General features: G+C 40.7%; 1 protein-coding gene across 3 annotated transcripts in view; it reads right to left on the bottom strand.

Moving 5' to 3' along the window:
* The window catches only part of LOC139636039 (testis-expressed protein 2-like), a 31,580-nt gene that overhangs the window by 4,951 nt on the left and 9,434 nt on the right, over positions 1 to 17,195 (bottom strand). For all 3 annotated transcript variants that reach the window (XM_071503705.1, XM_071503704.1, XM_071503707.1), the window contains 7 exons: positions 9,467 to 11,055; positions 7,018 to 7,218; positions 6,358 to 6,676; positions 5,879 to 6,117; positions 5,459 to 5,620; positions 5,092 to 5,191; positions 179 to 305 (listed from right to left, as the gene is read on the bottom strand). In XM_071503705.1, the coding sequence (XP_071359806.1) occupies positions 179 to 305; positions 5,092 to 5,191; positions 5,459 to 5,620; positions 5,879 to 6,117; positions 6,358 to 6,676; positions 7,018 to 7,218; positions 9,467 to 11,032 (2,714 nt within the window). In that variant the 5' untranslated portion in view covers positions 11,033 to 11,055. The remainder of the gene's footprint in view (positions 1 to 178; positions 306 to 5,091; positions 5,192 to 5,458; positions 5,621 to 5,878; positions 6,118 to 6,357; positions 6,677 to 7,017; positions 7,219 to 9,466; positions 11,056 to 17,195) is intronic.

Genomic DNA, 17,195 nt, shown 5'->3' with positions numbered 1-17,195 from the left:
GTAAAAGACAGAGAAGATATAAAACACACAGTGAGAGAGGTGAGGTGCCAGACAGATTGTGGCAGAAAGAGACAACTATAGTTTTTAATGTAATGTAGAGGGGAACAGGTGACTAATCCAACTAAGAAATATCTTTTCTAAAATGTGCATGTGGTATGATGGAGCTCAACTGTCTTACCCATCTTTGCCAAATTCCCCTAAGCGGAGGCTTTCTCCCTCCTTGCCCAGGCGAATCAGGTTCATCTTAGTCTCCAGAGTCATCAAGAAGGAGCCACTGTAGGAAATCTCCAGTTCAAACCACAGACCTGAGGGATGCAAAGTCAGTTAGAAGAAATGAAAGAAGTGAAACTGTTACGTTAATGATTGGGGATATGAGATAAAACCCACCACCAGGGGCAACACATATGCAGTGGTGTTTAAGTCAGAAAGTACCAGCTGAAAATCTCTATTATTGACTCTTAAATATAATTGTATTGTATAAGTCCTATTTATGAGGGAATAAGTTGAATCTAGATGAGACATGGAGACCACTTCAGGCCACAGTCACCCTAGCTTCCTGCTCTCTCTCTCTCTCTCTCTTTTTCTCACTCCCTTTGTTCCCCCTCACTATCTCACTGAAAAGTGGACCCCGACAGATTTTATTTTCTCGATTCCTGTACTTAGATGAGAAAGACACAGCCAAACAAACGATGAAGGGAGGGAAAAGAAAGGAAAAGAGATCACAAGATCTTTTGAACAGAGGACAAACAGTTGGAGACAATCTTTCCCCTCTAGCTCCCGTTTGATATCAGCAGGAGGGATGGGATGCATAAACAGGGCTCTCTCTCTATTCCCTTTACCTCTGCTCTGATATACCTGCTGTAATCTGGATTATACAAAAGCCTCGGTTGAAAGCCTGGGCTTGTGTGGTGCAAGCTGTGTGTTCTGTTTTTCTTTTTTCGCCCCTCTCTTTACAACACTGATCACATGTTCCAGTGTTCAAGGAGCATAAACATGGGTGTGATTTCTCTGCACACCACTGGGAGGCAGCAAAGGCCACAAGATGATGCAGGAAAGATGAATTATGTGAGGATTGAGAGAGTCAGATAATGAGAGCCATTAAGAGACTCTAAACAAAAACACATTGCACTAGTGCATACATGCACACTAGTGCATGTATGCAATGCTTAAATTCATAAATTGTGTACAAATACATGGTGTTATATTTGATGCACAGCTACCAGAGTTCTTATAATTAGATCTATCTAGCCTTCCTGACAATAGCCAAGGGATATGGGTGGAGAAAGTGAAAATAAGAACGTTTTTTTTTAGATAAGATGAAGAGATGTCGTGTGGGAAGGCAAACACCGCAGAGACAAACAACACTGAGACTAGGGGCCCTTTTCCTCACTGCTGTGTTGCCTGAACACCAGCTGGCTGTGCTAAATGACGTGATAATACAATGAGTCTAGTGCAGCAGGGAGGAAAACATTCGGAGAGCAAGAACGAGTAAAAGTCAGGGGAATGAAAACAGAAAAAAAAAAAAAAAAAAAACTTAGAGCAAAAGAACAGAAGGTTAGAAAGTCAGAGGAGGTTTATGAAAGCACCAAGTAAAAATAGACAGTTAGGCAATCAGAAGGACAGAGGCAGAGTGAACATGCTGGGTCTGCTGAGCCCAGTGGGCCTTGCTTCGCTCGCCTGTCCTGAGAGGCGTGGTGGATAATAGGACTGTGTCTGGGTGGGTCAGGGATTTATGCAGGGTGCTGTGCTTTGTTAGTTTGGGGAGAGGGGAGAGGAGCCTCGGTGCAAACTGCGGGAACAAGGCAGTGCTTCCTTAATTGGGGTGAAACCACATGGCAAAGCAAAGAGCCAGGAGTCTGTGTCACACAAACTGTCTTCACATATGCAGGGTGACCGCCTGTATGCATCCTTATATTGACATTACAGTGTAGAAACTAATAGGACAGAGTGTGTTCAAAAACTAACATGCATGGACACAAATATACAAGCATGCAGAGACAATCCAGTGTTTCCCACAGGGTTATATTGTATATTTGACTGGGGGCTGGAGGCTGGAGACTTCTATTTTTTAGTTAAAAAAAAAAAAAAGAAAATCCATATGTGGTGATCAAAGTCAATATTGTGGTGGGCTGCCACAAATAAATGACTGTATGAGAAACATTGCAATTGTTGGTGGACATATGCACACATACACACTTGGAGATGTTCATCGATCCATTGTACTCAGCATGCTTGTTCCAGGAAGGAGTGGGGTGAGACGAGGTGAAGGCAGAACCTGAGATGCATGGAGGATACAGCTACTGTAACACCAGTGGAAATTTCAAAAAGGGGAAACTAAACTGACCGTTTCCACTGGAAGGTTTCTAACCACCACTTTAAAGTACAAGGCTACTGATCATGGAAACACACCAGAAAAGAGGAAAGAAACCTTCACTTTCTCTGCAGAAGTATTAGCTGCAGAGAAAGTGACACACACTGATTGTGTTTGGAGTGGCTACTGAGGTGTGTTTTGCCTGGAAGTGATCTGAGAGAGGCCGTTGCCTTCTTAGTTGAAGATGCAATCAATTCCTGCTCTCATTACAGGGTTCTGTGAGGCTGCAGTGATAAAAATGAGGCAGTGATTCATAGAGCAGGACGGAGGAAGAGAGACAGTGCAACTACAGAGTGGGTAAGGACACAAAGAGGAAGATGATATGAAAGAGAATTCAAGGGGAAGAGAAAACTATGAAGAGAGCAGGAGGCTGTACATGTGAAAGACGAAGAGACAGATCTGTCACAGACTCTGAGGGAGGATGAGAAAAGCAACAAGGTACAAAGGCATGGAGAGCTCAATGCTGATGCATGCCTGAACGAGCATGATGTACAATGCTGCTTCTGATCTAAACTGGAGCAGAGTTGGTGTAAAACTTCATCGTTCACAAAGCTAAAACCTCACATAACTAAGCCTTGATTCGTCTGATCCACAGAAAACCATAAGACCTGCTAAAATGCTTAAGGCCTGACTGCATTGCACTCAGCTGAAAGTTCACTAACCAGTCAAATCCTAGTACGCTTCTGTAAACAAGTCGATTATCAAGTGTTTTTTTCATGAGCTATAGTACACATCTATAGTACTCTTCCATAAAGTTGATTCCTTTATATTAATCGAGCACACGTGCCTTTTTGTAACACTTCCAGTTGTCCTGTAAACAACAAAACCATGCTGAACTCTGAGCAGTGTTATTATTGGTCAGACACTATGGCAGCAGCTGCAGAGGAAGGGAAAGGTTTGTACTTTAACCAGATGAGAACCTAGAAGAAACAAGCCTGCCTCTTTAACCTCGAGGGTACCACTGCCTGACAAGCTGAGTGGGTGTATGTAAAATGTTGCGCCACAGTGTGATACACAATAAACCTAATTTCGCCTGTACTTAGTGAATGGAACAGTTATTGTTGTTATTGGCTATGGTTCCAACTATTACCCACTTATTGGGGATAGAGAAAAAGCATTTATCTTGGCTGCAATGTAAAAATACATTGCTGTATTTTCTTAAAAAGTGTTTGTTTGTTATGTTTTTAGTAATTTCAAAATGTTTGGAAAGTGATCTAATGTTGATACTGATTCCAAAGTACATGGCCACCTCACCACATGCAAAGAATGAGCACTAAATGATGACATCACCTTTGAGGCTGGATTTTTTAAATTTAATCTTTTAGGTTTGCAACGGTTTCTACTGCTGCTTTCACTTTAAATCATTATTAAGCATTGTAACTGGTTGTTAGCACATCTCATCGTGAGCCTCTCAGTCTGGGCAGTGATGTTTACAGTTGAGAGCTAGGGCAGCTATCACCAGTGCTGTTGGTCTTTGGATGGAGAGCATGTCAGAGCCAGTGTTGTGATCTTATTAGTTACAGCAAGAAGACTAGAGAGAGACTGGGAGCAGTGGGCAGTCACGAGACAACATGTCACTTCTGTCTCTGTGTGTGTACATGCAGTGGACTGCATTTTATACCATTTCTTTATATTATTATATTATATATAATTTTTGACAGTTTGACTGGTTGTTTGGATTGTAGCCCTTCACCACAAGGACATGATCTATGCTCAGCTTGCTACCAACCGCTTGCATTGTTAGACAACTTCAAATTAATTTTTTTCACCCATATTCTCACCTCATAGCAAGGCATTAAAGCAGTTCGTGTTGAGAGTAGGTTTGATTGTAAAATGTGGTATTATACTTCCTTATAAGGAGCTTAGCCTTGTTTAAGCTGCATGCAAAGCTCCGGTATGTAAAACTTCACTCCAATCAAGTAGTGGTTAGTCACTTTCTCCTGTGAACTAGACTTTATGCATGTGCGAGGGTACAACATATGCAACTCTTTATCCGTGTTCATGAGACATTCCAAGTGACATTAAGTGAAGTTACTTATATAGAGAAAACTAGTAAAAACTTACATAATAAATCTGCTTCCACAGTAAACTTATTTAGTACATATTTATCTTTTTAGGATATTTTGGCTTAAATAGGTATTTAAAGTGACATGAAGTGAACTTGAAGGTGCTGCATTTGAGTGTCTCTGTCTTCATTTGTTGAAATGATGCTTCATTCAATGAACGAGTTAATGTTGAATTATCACAAAGGCTCAGAAAATGTTTGGAAGTTTATTAATTTTACATGCTTGTTTTTCTAGCTCGTTCTTTTTGTAGTCTGTGTATTTGATGGCATACATGCATATGCATGTCAGCTAATGCACTGACTCAGGAGCAAGGGTGCAAGCTTATAAGCTGCACTAACTAATTTCTTGAGGGAAAGCTGACACGGCAACTACTTAATATGAGGAAGCTCCATGGCAAAATGTATCCTGATAGATAACCAACTGGCATTGTTAATCTTTGTTATCCCGGTGAAGGGAAGTTGTGCTGTCAAACACAGGACATAATGAATTATGGTCTATGGCTCAGCAAATACTGCACGATAAATGGAGACTTCCAGGAAAATTGTGTATACAGCTCAATAGATCAAGCAGTTAATTGCTGGTCAGACATGTCAGTATCGTGTGTGTGTTTGTGTGTACAAATGTGTTACTGTTTGAAATTGATTTCTCTCTTGCCTCGGTAGTCAATGGAAGGTTTGGATGCCCCAAGGATTCTGGGAGTGGCTACGCCCATGTCCAGTTCTGTCAGGGTTAGCTCATTCATGAAGTAAGGCAACTGGAAAAAGAGACAAGCATACAACTGAGCTGAGCAGGCTGCACATGAATAATTAATCTGCAGAATATGATAGAACCAAATTGCAAAAGCATTGTACTAACATTATGTACCAGAGTATATTGTGAAAAGTTACAGAAACCAAAACATATTATAAGATGAAGCAAAATATGAAGCAAGGTGAGCATGACTCCATTTTTACTTCTTCTCTACTGTTAAATTTCAACCAATTCTAAAGGGAGAGGTTGCCGTGGGCCTTGCTCCACTCACCCGTATCTTGCTGAGCTTCATCTGAATCTTCTTGGAGACCAGATCAGCCCAGTAGGGTTCGCCCAAGAAGTCCCAGAAGACCCGACCAAGAGCGGCATTCACCCAGGAAATGGAATCCTCCTCCCCTCTGGGCTGCACCTGAGCTGCAGTGGTGCTCTGGAGCTAATGACACAGCAGACAAGGTCACACAAACATTAGGAGGAAAGAATAAGCATCAAATTTATCTGTACAGGTTTGTAAGATATTTAACCCCACTACAAAACAACTTATTCCAACGACCTGACTAAATCTTTACATCAGCTACTTGTTGTTGTTTGTAATTACACTGCTTGTAGCACAATGAGGTTAAAATTGCAAATGAGATGACAAGCAATTAGAAGGAAAAAGTGTTAATAGTGTAAAATGATGAGTATGTGTTACCTTCTTGTCAGCCCCAGGGCTGCTCTGAGGACTCTGGAGAACAGGGGTGGCAGCTGTAGGGCTGACTGTCACCTGCTCTGGCAGTAAAGAGGCCATGTAGACACTGTAGTCCAGTAGCGGCTTGGTTTTGGCACTGCCTGCTGCTGCAGAGGACACTGACGAGTCCTTTGACCGGGGCTGAGATACCAGCGCCTCGTCCAGACTGCTGCGGCTGCTGCTGCGACTGTGAGAACTCAGAGCTGTGGGCCACAGCAAACAAAGAGGTGAGGAATTAGATGCTGTACTCAAGTTTTACTGTTTCCAAAGTACCAAAACTTTAGTTTGTAATTACCACTTTTCTATCCTTGGAAAAAGTCATTTTGATAATTTTAGTCTTGGATAGAAAGACAGAACAAAGGGAAAAGAAAAGGAAATCTTCTCTGAAGAGAAGAAGAAGAAAAGCCAAAGGTCTTGTGGACACAAACATCAGTTTTGCTCACCGCTCTTACTCCCAGCAACACTAGAGGTTTTCTTCAAGTCTGCCTTTAGCTTACAAGCTGAGAGAAACCGCTGGAACCACTCTTCCTTCTCCCTCCCAGTCCTTCCAAACAGGTAGAGGGTCAGGTCTCTACTGGACGAAGACGAAGCCCCTCGCTCCTGCGCTCCTCCACTGTCCCTTATGCTCATGCCCTCACTGGCTTCACACTTGTCACCCTCAGCCTTTGACATGAAGTCATCCTGTTTGCCAAGCTCAATGCAGATAGGGTACTTTTTGTTCCATACTCGCTTCCTGGCCAGGTTCTGAGGCATTAGATACACCTGAGGAAAGATTTGGGGAAAAAAAAGCAGTTTGGTTTCCATAAATTTCTTTAAAATTTCAGAACTTTTACAAACCATTCCAAGAAGAAGAGGACAATTTTCTATGCTGTCCCTTTTGTCATTAACTGTTCTAAAATGTTATATTGTTTGGTGAATAGCATACAATGCACTAATGAAATAATGAACTGTAGACTCAAATATTCATTATAATGTATTTCCATTCAACACTCAACCAAGTTACAGAAAGAGAAGGGAAATATTTCTATCAAAATTTCAAAGCTATAAAGATATACAGTATATTATCCTATATTCAGGGGCAAAAAAGTAACACAACAACATACTTTACTGTTGGTGAGGTCATATATCTTCTGGCTAATGTAGCTGACATCAGGTTTTGGTTCATTGTGTGTGGCCCGGCGGGGGATGTTGTGGTTGGGCTTAGATAGACGAATGATGGAGCCTTCCAACCGCACATACACAGACTGTGTCAGCGTGGCATGGTACGTCTCTGGGTCATAGTTCGATATCTCATTCATCCAGCCCTGGAGGGAAGACAAACATTTTACATTATGTTGATTAAATTTCAAGTTTTGTCTAAAACAATCATACTAAGCTTTCGCACATATACATTATTCTCTTTTTCAAAAAATTTCTGTTCTTATGCACTGTGTCTGCTCTGAGCCTCTGCCTCTGAGAAATACTTTGGAACATAGAGACGACAACCATCTGACACGGCGCCTGGAAAATGAGGACACTGTAAATATCTGCTCACAGTGTGTTGTCACCCATGTTAACATGCTTCTACAGTGACAGAAAATGTTAGTTGTCTCCTCTTATGAACTTCACGTTGATAAGAAAGTGTCTCATATTCACTGTCTCTCTTCAAGTGAAGTCATAAACAGTTTGTTGTCATTTGCTTTCTACGGTGAGCTTTCAAGTGCATCTGGCTATACTGAGGATCCACATCTAATTTATCTGCCGCTTTGTCACTTCAATATGAAAACTGTCAAGGAAATGCACCTTTTAACTTGCATGCACAGTTTCTTCACAACATCCCACAGATACAGCTCTACACAGTGCCATAAATTAAATAAAATGATCCTACTTTTTATGATAACAATTCATTTAATATATTTTCACAGTTTTCTGTAAGTAGAGCAAATCCTTACAGGGTGTTATTGTTGTGCATTGTTAGGTAGTGTAAATTAAAACTTACAGTTGCTGATAGATGCAAGTGCGAGGGTGAATGGTCGTCTGTCTACATGTGTTGGCTCTGTAAGTGATGACCTGTCCTGTGTGTACTATACCTCTACCACTAAGAGTGCGGGGGTAGGCTCCAGCCCACTGTGCAGAAGATAAGTGGGTAAATGATGGAGGGAATGATGGAGGTATAAATTCAATATTGTGTGATTCTATTAAACATTCCAATAAAACCAGTCCTGATAACCAATAGTTAAGGTGCATCATGCACAGTTTCTGTGTACCTCTATATTGTCCTGTCTAATAAAGGTGAAGAAATATCTTAAAAAGCAAACAAACAAAAAACCTTTCAAACAAAACAGATTTTTGATAGGTGCTATAAGTCAGGACATGAACTGATTTCCATGAAACACCACAGCCCTAACAACCCTCACACACAATACCAATATGTATTTCATAATATTAATTATGTGTACCAAAATGTGGGGATGCTTGCTTTTCAAACTTGCTTAATTAAGTGCCTTTGACACATTTATAAATCATAATACATTTATATGTTATATATCTTGGCCTAATCGATTGGGTTTTAAAATTGAGGATCTGTTGCATTCTGCTATTAACTCAAAGTGGCATCAGTTGGACGGTGGCCACTCACTCCTGGAAGACCAGCCCACTGCTGTTGTGTTGTGTCTGTTAAGGGTCAGACAGAATACAACCCAAACTTATTGTGCACTCATTTCATAATATTTCAAAAATTGGATCGAAGTTAAAAAAAATATGGAGAGGAGAAAACCTTATTTTGAAGATCCTGGTCCTACTTTGAGTATCTACTTTAATCTGATGGTTTTTTTTCCTTCCATACCAATTCCACAATGACTCCACAAGTTAGATCTGAATGTGTTTACAGTTTTTAATAAAACTGTAAAATGTAGCCTGAATAGCAGATTTCCCTCACTGGTTCTCTATATTATTTTCAACAGAGGCCAAGAATATTCTTACAGAAGCATTCACTTGAGAAAAAGAAAAAGAAAAAAAATCTGCTCTGTTTTTCTGAATTAATGAGATGATTATTTCAGAATACTGAGACAATTATCTTGTTATCTCAGAAAAACAGAGCAGAGTCTTTCAATGAAAACTTTTTTTTTTTTTTTTTAGAACAATGAGATAATTATCCCGTAATTCAGAAAAACAGCAGATTTTTTATTTATTTAACTTTTTCTCAGAATTCTGAGATAATCTCGTTAATTTAGAAAAACAGAGCAGGATTTTTTTTTTCTCAAGTGAATGCATTACGCTTGTGTATATGGTCCATGAAGACACTTGTAATTTTATTATATATCTGATGGGCCAGAAAGGTTTGGACAGGATTGAACCACTCGGTGGGTCAGAGTTAGAAGGACACGGTGAACTTTTAAAACACTTAAAATCAAATTTTAAAATATTTTTTTATGAATGGGTCATTATGTGTTATCTTATGACATCATTGGCGCTTTAGAGGTCCCAAGACAGAAGTAATCAACCAGACAAATTTTTAAGGAGCTAAAGCCTGGAAGTCTGAGATGAAGAAAAAAGGAGAAGAGAGTCACTGACCTTATAGATTTCTGGTTCCTTTATATCCAACTTGGTCTGATTCCACAGCTTCCCCTTGTGTCTGGATTGTCTAGAACCACCAGAGGGTTTTGGTCCTGTCAGCCACACAACACCAATGGCTAAAAGGAATCCAAGCCCAATCCCGAGCAGCATTCCTCCAATGTAACTGGGCAGAGGTAATACAAAATACCCATAGACCAGTGCAGTGAGGATGATGAGAGTATAGTGTGGAACACTAGATACCGGCTTAATACTTTCAGATTCATCTTCACTACACGGTTCAGTACTTCCACTTAGTGGCACTTTAGTTTGACTACCAGTTCCAGTGTCATCAGTTCTATCACCACCGCCTTCTGTGTCTGTGCAAGTGTCATAGTCATCACTGTACAGGATGCAGAAGTCCTCATCCTCCTGTTTAGCAAGGGCAGACATAGAGCACTTGTCCAACGACATGGAAAGTAAAGATGATCTGTTTGGGCTCTTGGTGTCAACGGTGAAGGAAAGCGGTGATTCAGTTGGAGCAGAGGCCCCATTGTTGGGGCTCTCAGCCTCCATTTCACCTCCCTCTTCCTCCTTGATGCAGTAATTGTTGTTGCTCTCCGCTGATAGAAGACCGTTGATAGAAGTAATGTTGGAGAGTTCTGAGGCGCTGACCGAGAGGGCCTTTGGTCGGTAAATGCTGCTGCCAACTAAGCTGCTGCCCTTTTCATCCATGATCTTACTCAGCAGCTGGAGTGGTTCAGAGATGACTTCTGAGAGACGACGCTTGGTGTCTTCAATTCGTGCCTCGACGTCTGAGACTTTGAAGAAGCTGCGGTTATCTGGCGAGGTTAACGGAGAGGAAGGGGCCGTTTTAGAGTCACCAGCTGATGACACAGTAGCAGATGGCGTCCGGGGCTGTGTGAATTGCTTGAAGAGTTGCAGGTTAAGGCGCGGTTCTGGAAGACGGTAGGGTGTTGAGGAGGAGGAGGAGGACGACGACGACGAGTCTTGGGATGTATCCGAAGATAAGGATTTAACGAGAGACTTCATGAGATGCCTGTGCCTTACTGTTGGAGCAGGAACAGAAGAGACCCCGTCACGAGACTCAGTGTCAGAGGAAAGAGACTTCACCAAACTTAGAAAAGGTTTGTCACTGGAGGGAAAGCTCAAAGATTTAGTAGGAGAGGAGCTTGAAGTTGAGCCTTTCTGCTCAGCAATACGCGATGACAGAGATTGTGTGGGAGAACTGTTAGTGTGATGTCTAGAAATGGGAGAAAGTCTGGATGATTCAGGAATGACAGCAACCTCGGCTGCAGAGTCCAATGGCACCCCTTCAAACATCTCCTCGCTTGCTTCTAAGGCTGTCACAATGTTTGAGTCATCCTCAGCGGCTGAGGTAGTGGAGGCAGATGTAGTGTACAGCTCTTCTTCCTCCTCCTCTTCCTCCTTCCCAACAGCTGTAAAGTGGATGGTGATTGTCTCCTTTGACAGCGATCGCTGCACATGGAGCTTGGGGGCCACGGCAGGTGGTTGTTTGTCTGTGGAGTGAGCGCTCTCTGCATGGCTAGGATGCCGGCTGGTCATTGCAGTACTCCCACTCAGTCAGTCTGCAAAGAAGGAGAAGAAATTACATTATATTAGTGCTGAGATGATTAGACGGTTAAGTGATTAGTCTATCAGTCGAAAAATAATTGGTGACTATGTTTTTGAACAAACAAAATAGTTCCAGTATCTTAAATGTAAGGATTTGCTGCTGATCTTCATCACATATGATACAGCGTTTCCCATACATTGATTTATTTGTGGTCGGTTGCCACAATGTCGACTTTGACCGCCACACAGCGGTGCAGCAGTGCGTGCACATGCTAGGACCATATGTGATCACTGATGCAGGTGAGTTTGGTCAAGATTGTGATGTTATTTTATAATTAATGTGTTATAGTGGGAAACACTGTGGTTGTCTTTCCTCTCTACAGAGTACTGTGTATTACTGCAGATACAAATTAGCTTGAAGCTACAATCTGGTGCAGGGCACAGGGAAACATTCATGTTGAAAGCTTTGCATGGTCCCTTTTAAATAAAATAAGTAAATGTGAATAAATGTGATAGTAAATATCTGTGGGTTTTGGAAAGTTGGTTGGATAAAACATGACAACTAAAGATGTCACCTTGGACAGCGGGAAATTTTCCACAATTTGTATTTCTTCTACCGCTCTGAAGCTTTATATTCTTCTTGGTGTGAAAAACATGATTAGCTGAAAACACTACAAATGCTGTTGTATAATTTTACACTGTGCAAAAAAATGTTTTGAGGAACTGTCTACATTTGAACCAGATGGCATAAAGTAATCATTATTTTTTCCGAAGTTAAAAAATTAGTATGGCCAAAATGGGACTTTTTACTTTGGATCTTGAGACTTACATGCAACAGCTCTGGTTACAGTTTTAGACCATGAGATGTTATTGAAAGCTCTGACTGTTAAACTGTTAAGTTTTGAATAATAAACTTATTTTCAAATAAATAGAGTCAATAAACTTATTTTCAAATAAGTTTATGGTGAAAAAGCTTGTTAGTATATTTCAGGATAGAAAATAAACACCAACAATCCAACCAAATGCTGAAACTCCTTTGGCTGTTGGTTAAGGAAGTCATCTGATCAAACCACTTTGTCAGGTGACAAAGACAGCAGGTGTGTGTTTAGAAAAAGATCTTAAAATCTGCCGTTTAAAATAATGAGAGCAGCTGTGGTAGCTGTGTTTCTATCCTCTTTGTCATTTACTAATGAAGAAAATGTACAGAGAACCACTGCTCACAGTGTTTGGTGCCCGAATATAAACAACATTTACCTACAATACAGGGCTCACAGTCTCTCAAAATCAACATCCCTAACTCCAACATGAAGCGCAAAAAGAATTCAAAAGGGCACATACAAACACAGGTGGTACTGTTCCCTGGTGTGAAGACAGTAAGGGAGCGCGCACACACACACACACGCACACACACACACACACACACACACACAACTGCACCAGCAAATCCCAGTGGTTGGCCTGAGCACCTGCGCACACCATAAACTACACCTAAATATTGAGCAAATTCAAAGAGTCTGTAGAAAGGCCACAGCAAGAATCGAGACTAACAAGGTAACAAGGTGAATGAAATATGCAGCTGTCTTGTGAAAACAAACCACATACCTGACATCACTGACATCTGGGCAGGACTTTAAACAGGTAATGAAAATTCTGCACATGTAGTTGCAAGCTCAAGCTCTTGAATATTAGATTGTGAATATTTTAATCACATAAAACAGACTTGTCTTGTGCCTGTGAGTCCTGCTCTAAACCTTTGCTAACAAGCATTCAATCTCTGTTGCAATATTCCCACAGTCTTGACAGACATTTATCACTTAATGACACTGTGTGGCATATATTAAAAACGTATTGTTGTTCCATGTATTGTAAAAATGTACTACAACACAGGCCAAAGTCCAGATAATGACCTCAGGTTGAAATTATGTAATATTGTAGAATATTGCAGATTGTTGGGTGACATAATAAGATGCCTGAGGTACTCTGGGTGATCAACTGACCACAATATCAGGTGTATTTGTATGGATTGTAAGGATCCAACTTTATAATGGGGACATAATAAAGTAGCCAGGCAACTAGACTCAAATTCATCAGCTATATAATTTTAGCTTAGAGAAAACCTAAGAGATAGCCATGCTTATGGTCATGTTAACAGCTCTCTATCTTTATGCCAGATCTTTAAGCTTGTTTAAAACCATAAAGCTCTTTCAGTGGAAAGTGCAGCTGCTTTTAGATTTAACTGAAAAAGATCAGTTCAATCAATTTACCAAAGCTGATGCTGTAAATAAAAGGAAAAGTAAATACACAAGGAAATAAGTGCACCATTTGTCATCTGTGCAAAAGTGAGAATTTGTGTGATCATGGGTCTGCAATCAGACTCCCAGATCTCAGCATTTAAATGCATAACATCTATGTCTACGAATGCTACGTGCTGCTGGGCTGACCAGTGCAATCCACAACTACAACAATGCACTTATGATGGAAAAGGAATTCATTCTTTAGCTGAACTTTTCCTTCACCACACACTTCCCCATTTCCAACACACACAAATTAATGTTTGGTGTATTTAATGTCAAAAACATTTCTTTTGGTAAATTTACACCTGAACATGATCAAACTGTTTTTGAACCTACTGTGTGCGAGGTCCTCCGAAAATAGACCTATGGTAATATATAATGGTAATATCTCGTTGACATTTGGCACTGGTGTCCTCGAGCCTTGTCTGGACGACAAAAGTGACATGAGGTCATGCTGGCTGGCTCACTCATATACAGACTCAACTTGGCCAGTCACTGTCACATGGGTCACAAGTGAGCAAACCCCAGCCAGGCAGTCTGCCAGCCACCTCTGTCCCCAGCTAGCCAGCCTTCGGTCAGCAGCAAAACAATGAGGCCATTCTTCTGGATTGCCAGTTGGACACGGATTTCATTTTAACATACAAAACTCAGAGGACCCAGCAGTATTTGCCAACGGCACATTAGGATTAGTGATAATGTGGGGAAGGATGTATGCGTTTGTGACAGCTGATTCTGTCTCCCAGTTAAACACTATGGAAATGGAATAAACAAACAAAAGAAAAAGTCTGGTCATGTATATCTATGTTTATTGCATCTGGCTGACCCTATGTGTGTATATGTACACGCTGACAATGAAGTTCCCTGTTTTTCTTGTGTCTCTGAGCCGGCGGACAGACTTAGAGGACAGTGCAGAATGATATCCTCCCATTGATGCTGATGAAGCTAATTACAGAAGCCAGTCAGCCTCATTAAACTTCATGTCTTGCACTCATTAGGGACGCGTTCACAGCTCTTCTCTGCTGTATCAAGCCGCACACATTGGTAATGAGAAGAGACTCGCAGAGCTATAACACATACTGAAGATGTCCACACCAATGAACTGAGTAGTTAAACATGCTTGTGTTTACTTGTTCAATGTATTGTGCTAATGAAATGGAAAAGGACTTGCTGGTTATGTGAGAAGAGAGTGGTTGCAATCAAAAGCTGTCATTTCATAAAAAATATATTTTGACACAGTGATGTCTTATAAAGAGTTACCGTTTGCAATTGTATGCCTCCAAGACTAGTTTCAGATTATATCCCTGTTTATCCAGTCATATGAAATATTAACCATTTGTGTGAAATTTTGTCATAATTGCTGTGTGAAGTCTTGAGTAATGGCTAAAAAGTGTTTTGTGAGGTCACACTGACCTTTGACCACCAAAGTCTAATCAGTTTGTTCTTGAGTCCAAGTAAATGTTTGAACCAAATTTAAAGAAATTCCCTTAAGACAGTGCATTGATATTACGTTCAACAGGCCAAAACCACTTTGTGTGTGGTCGAAATGACCTTGACCTTTGACCACCAAAATCTAATCAGTTCATCTTTGCGTCCAGGTGGACATCTCTGCCAAATTTGAAGAAGCTCCATCAAGGTGTTACTGAGATATCATGTTCACAAGCCCAAAACTATGTTTTATGAGGCCACATCGACCTTGACCTTTGACCTTTTGATCGCCAAAATCTAAATCGGTTAATCCTTGAGTCTAAGAGAATGTTTATGCCAAATTTGAAGAACTTCCGTCGAGGCATTACTGAGATATGAGAATGGGACAGAAGTAAGGAATGGACAACCCGAAAACAATGTGTGTCCGGCCCTCGATGTTGCCGGTGCAGACGCAAAAAATATGGAGTAGCCTGAGATGGATTCATCCAGTTTCAGAAGAGCCAAGTTAAATTTCAAAATGTAATCTTTATTGTATGAAACAAATGTGTGCGTGATATTTTAGAGCAATGTCTTGGCAGTAAAATATGATAAGGGGTAAAATCAAGGTGCGAATGGGAACAGTTTAAATACTAACATTTCAAACAACTTCACAACTCAACATCGCCTATAGGAATTATTAAAGGGATGCATATGCATGTGTGTGTGCATGAGATACACAAAACTGGGACCCACTCATAGGAAAACAGATCCATAGGGAACCTTTGTTTCTTCAGTTCTCTCTTGTCAGCTAAGATGTAAGTTAGTTTAGCTAATAACTACCCTATTTGAATCCATGCTTGTAAGAGGATGACTTTTTAATGAGTAGAACTGTAATTTTTTTCTTGACACTCTTCCTGTATCTCTATTCTTCCCCACTGACTAGTGACCACTGAGTTCAATACAAGTTCACATCCATTTTCAAAGGATTTTACAGTGTCACAGTAAGAAATGTAGGAAGTTCCTAAGTGAAGCAGAAGTAGCTAAATCCAAGCAGATGAGTAGAGTTGGGCCCAGCAAAAGAAGAAACATGAATTTACAACATTTACCAAGTAAAATGAAATACATAAACCATCACACACTGATGTCATAACATTGGACATTTGAAGGAGGGAAGTTCTTTTATTATCCCTCATTTTCTTGGAATAAATATCAATATGGTGTTCGAGAAACTTTGGGTTCCTGAAATAACCACAGTTCTCGAAATAGCATGACTCATCGTCCCACAGTGGTAACACCTCCGTCATGACCTCATGCTCCAAATCACACTTTGTCAGCCTGTACGTGGTTCCATGGACATGACTGTCAGGAGGGAAGAAACCCTCCCTCATACCCAGTCATGTGTCATTATGACACTTCACCTCTTCCTTGTAACACATTCGTGAAGAGAGTCATCTGGTAACGGGTGCCACTCACAGTTACTTTGTGTGTTTACAGTCCAACTCCATGAGGGCTGTCGAAGAAAAACTTTCCAAAAGTGTACGCTGCACCCTTTAAAACTTTACAGTACCTGATCTGCTCCCTCTCCAAACACACACACAAACACACTCATTCACACACACACACTCACACACAATCTGTGGGTTGCCTCTGATTGTATGGGCAACAGATGTTTGGTAATTAAGGGCGATATTATATTGATTGTTGATTACTATCACTGTTGTTAATAAATTGTGTTACACTTTAAGCAGGTGTTGTTTGTGATTATTTGTGGATACTTCCTGTGATAACAGCTGGATTGTGATGGTCAGCGCTCTGATTCAACTCTTCACTGTTCACTTCATAGATAGATATCTCCCTGATAGTGACATTTATAAGTGAACAACTGTGTGAGACAGCATTTACCATTTGGTTATTGGTCACTGATACCAGTGGATCCCCTGCAATTATTCAGTCCCATTAATGATTGAATGAATATTCATACAAATTGTTAATAATTGTTATTAATTTGCCAATAACCAAACCTGCTCCTACCAATGCACAACAGCACTCTATGGGTATTTTTGCAAGTCATCATGCCTGTTGCTTTCTGCCAGTACATCACCACAGGCCAGCCCCCTCAGAGAATCTCAAATGTCATACACTACAGTGTCAGATGATCAGTGACATTAAGAAGATACTCACAAAGGGAAGAAAATTATACAAGCGAAAGACTTGCAAACATGCGTCACACAGTCCCCCAACGAAAGGCCTAATCCATTCCCAGACCACTATACCTTCACCAGGTTGCCTAGGAAGGGATTAGAAGAAGTCCCACTTTATATCCTGCTGTTTATTTGCAGCAGTAATGGCTTTCCCTGTGTTTACACTGACAATTTATCTAATGACTTGCAAAGTGTCACAGAGCCCAGTTCTCACATTAATGCCCCAGGCAACCCTGCAGCTATAGTAGCAGACAG

The sequence above is a fragment of the Trachinotus anak genome, unplaced genomic scaffold (assembly GCF_046630095.1).
Source record: "Trachinotus anak isolate AG129_WGS33_773 ecotype Australia unplaced genomic scaffold, CSIRO_AGI_Tana_v1 ptg000019l, whole genome shotgun sequence".
NCBI classification, from domain to species: Eukaryota; Metazoa; Chordata; class Actinopteri; order Carangiformes; family Carangidae; genus Trachinotus; species Trachinotus anak.
The sequence above is the reverse complement of the archived record's forward strand: the minus strand, read 5'-3'. Positions and strand labels throughout refer to the sequence as shown.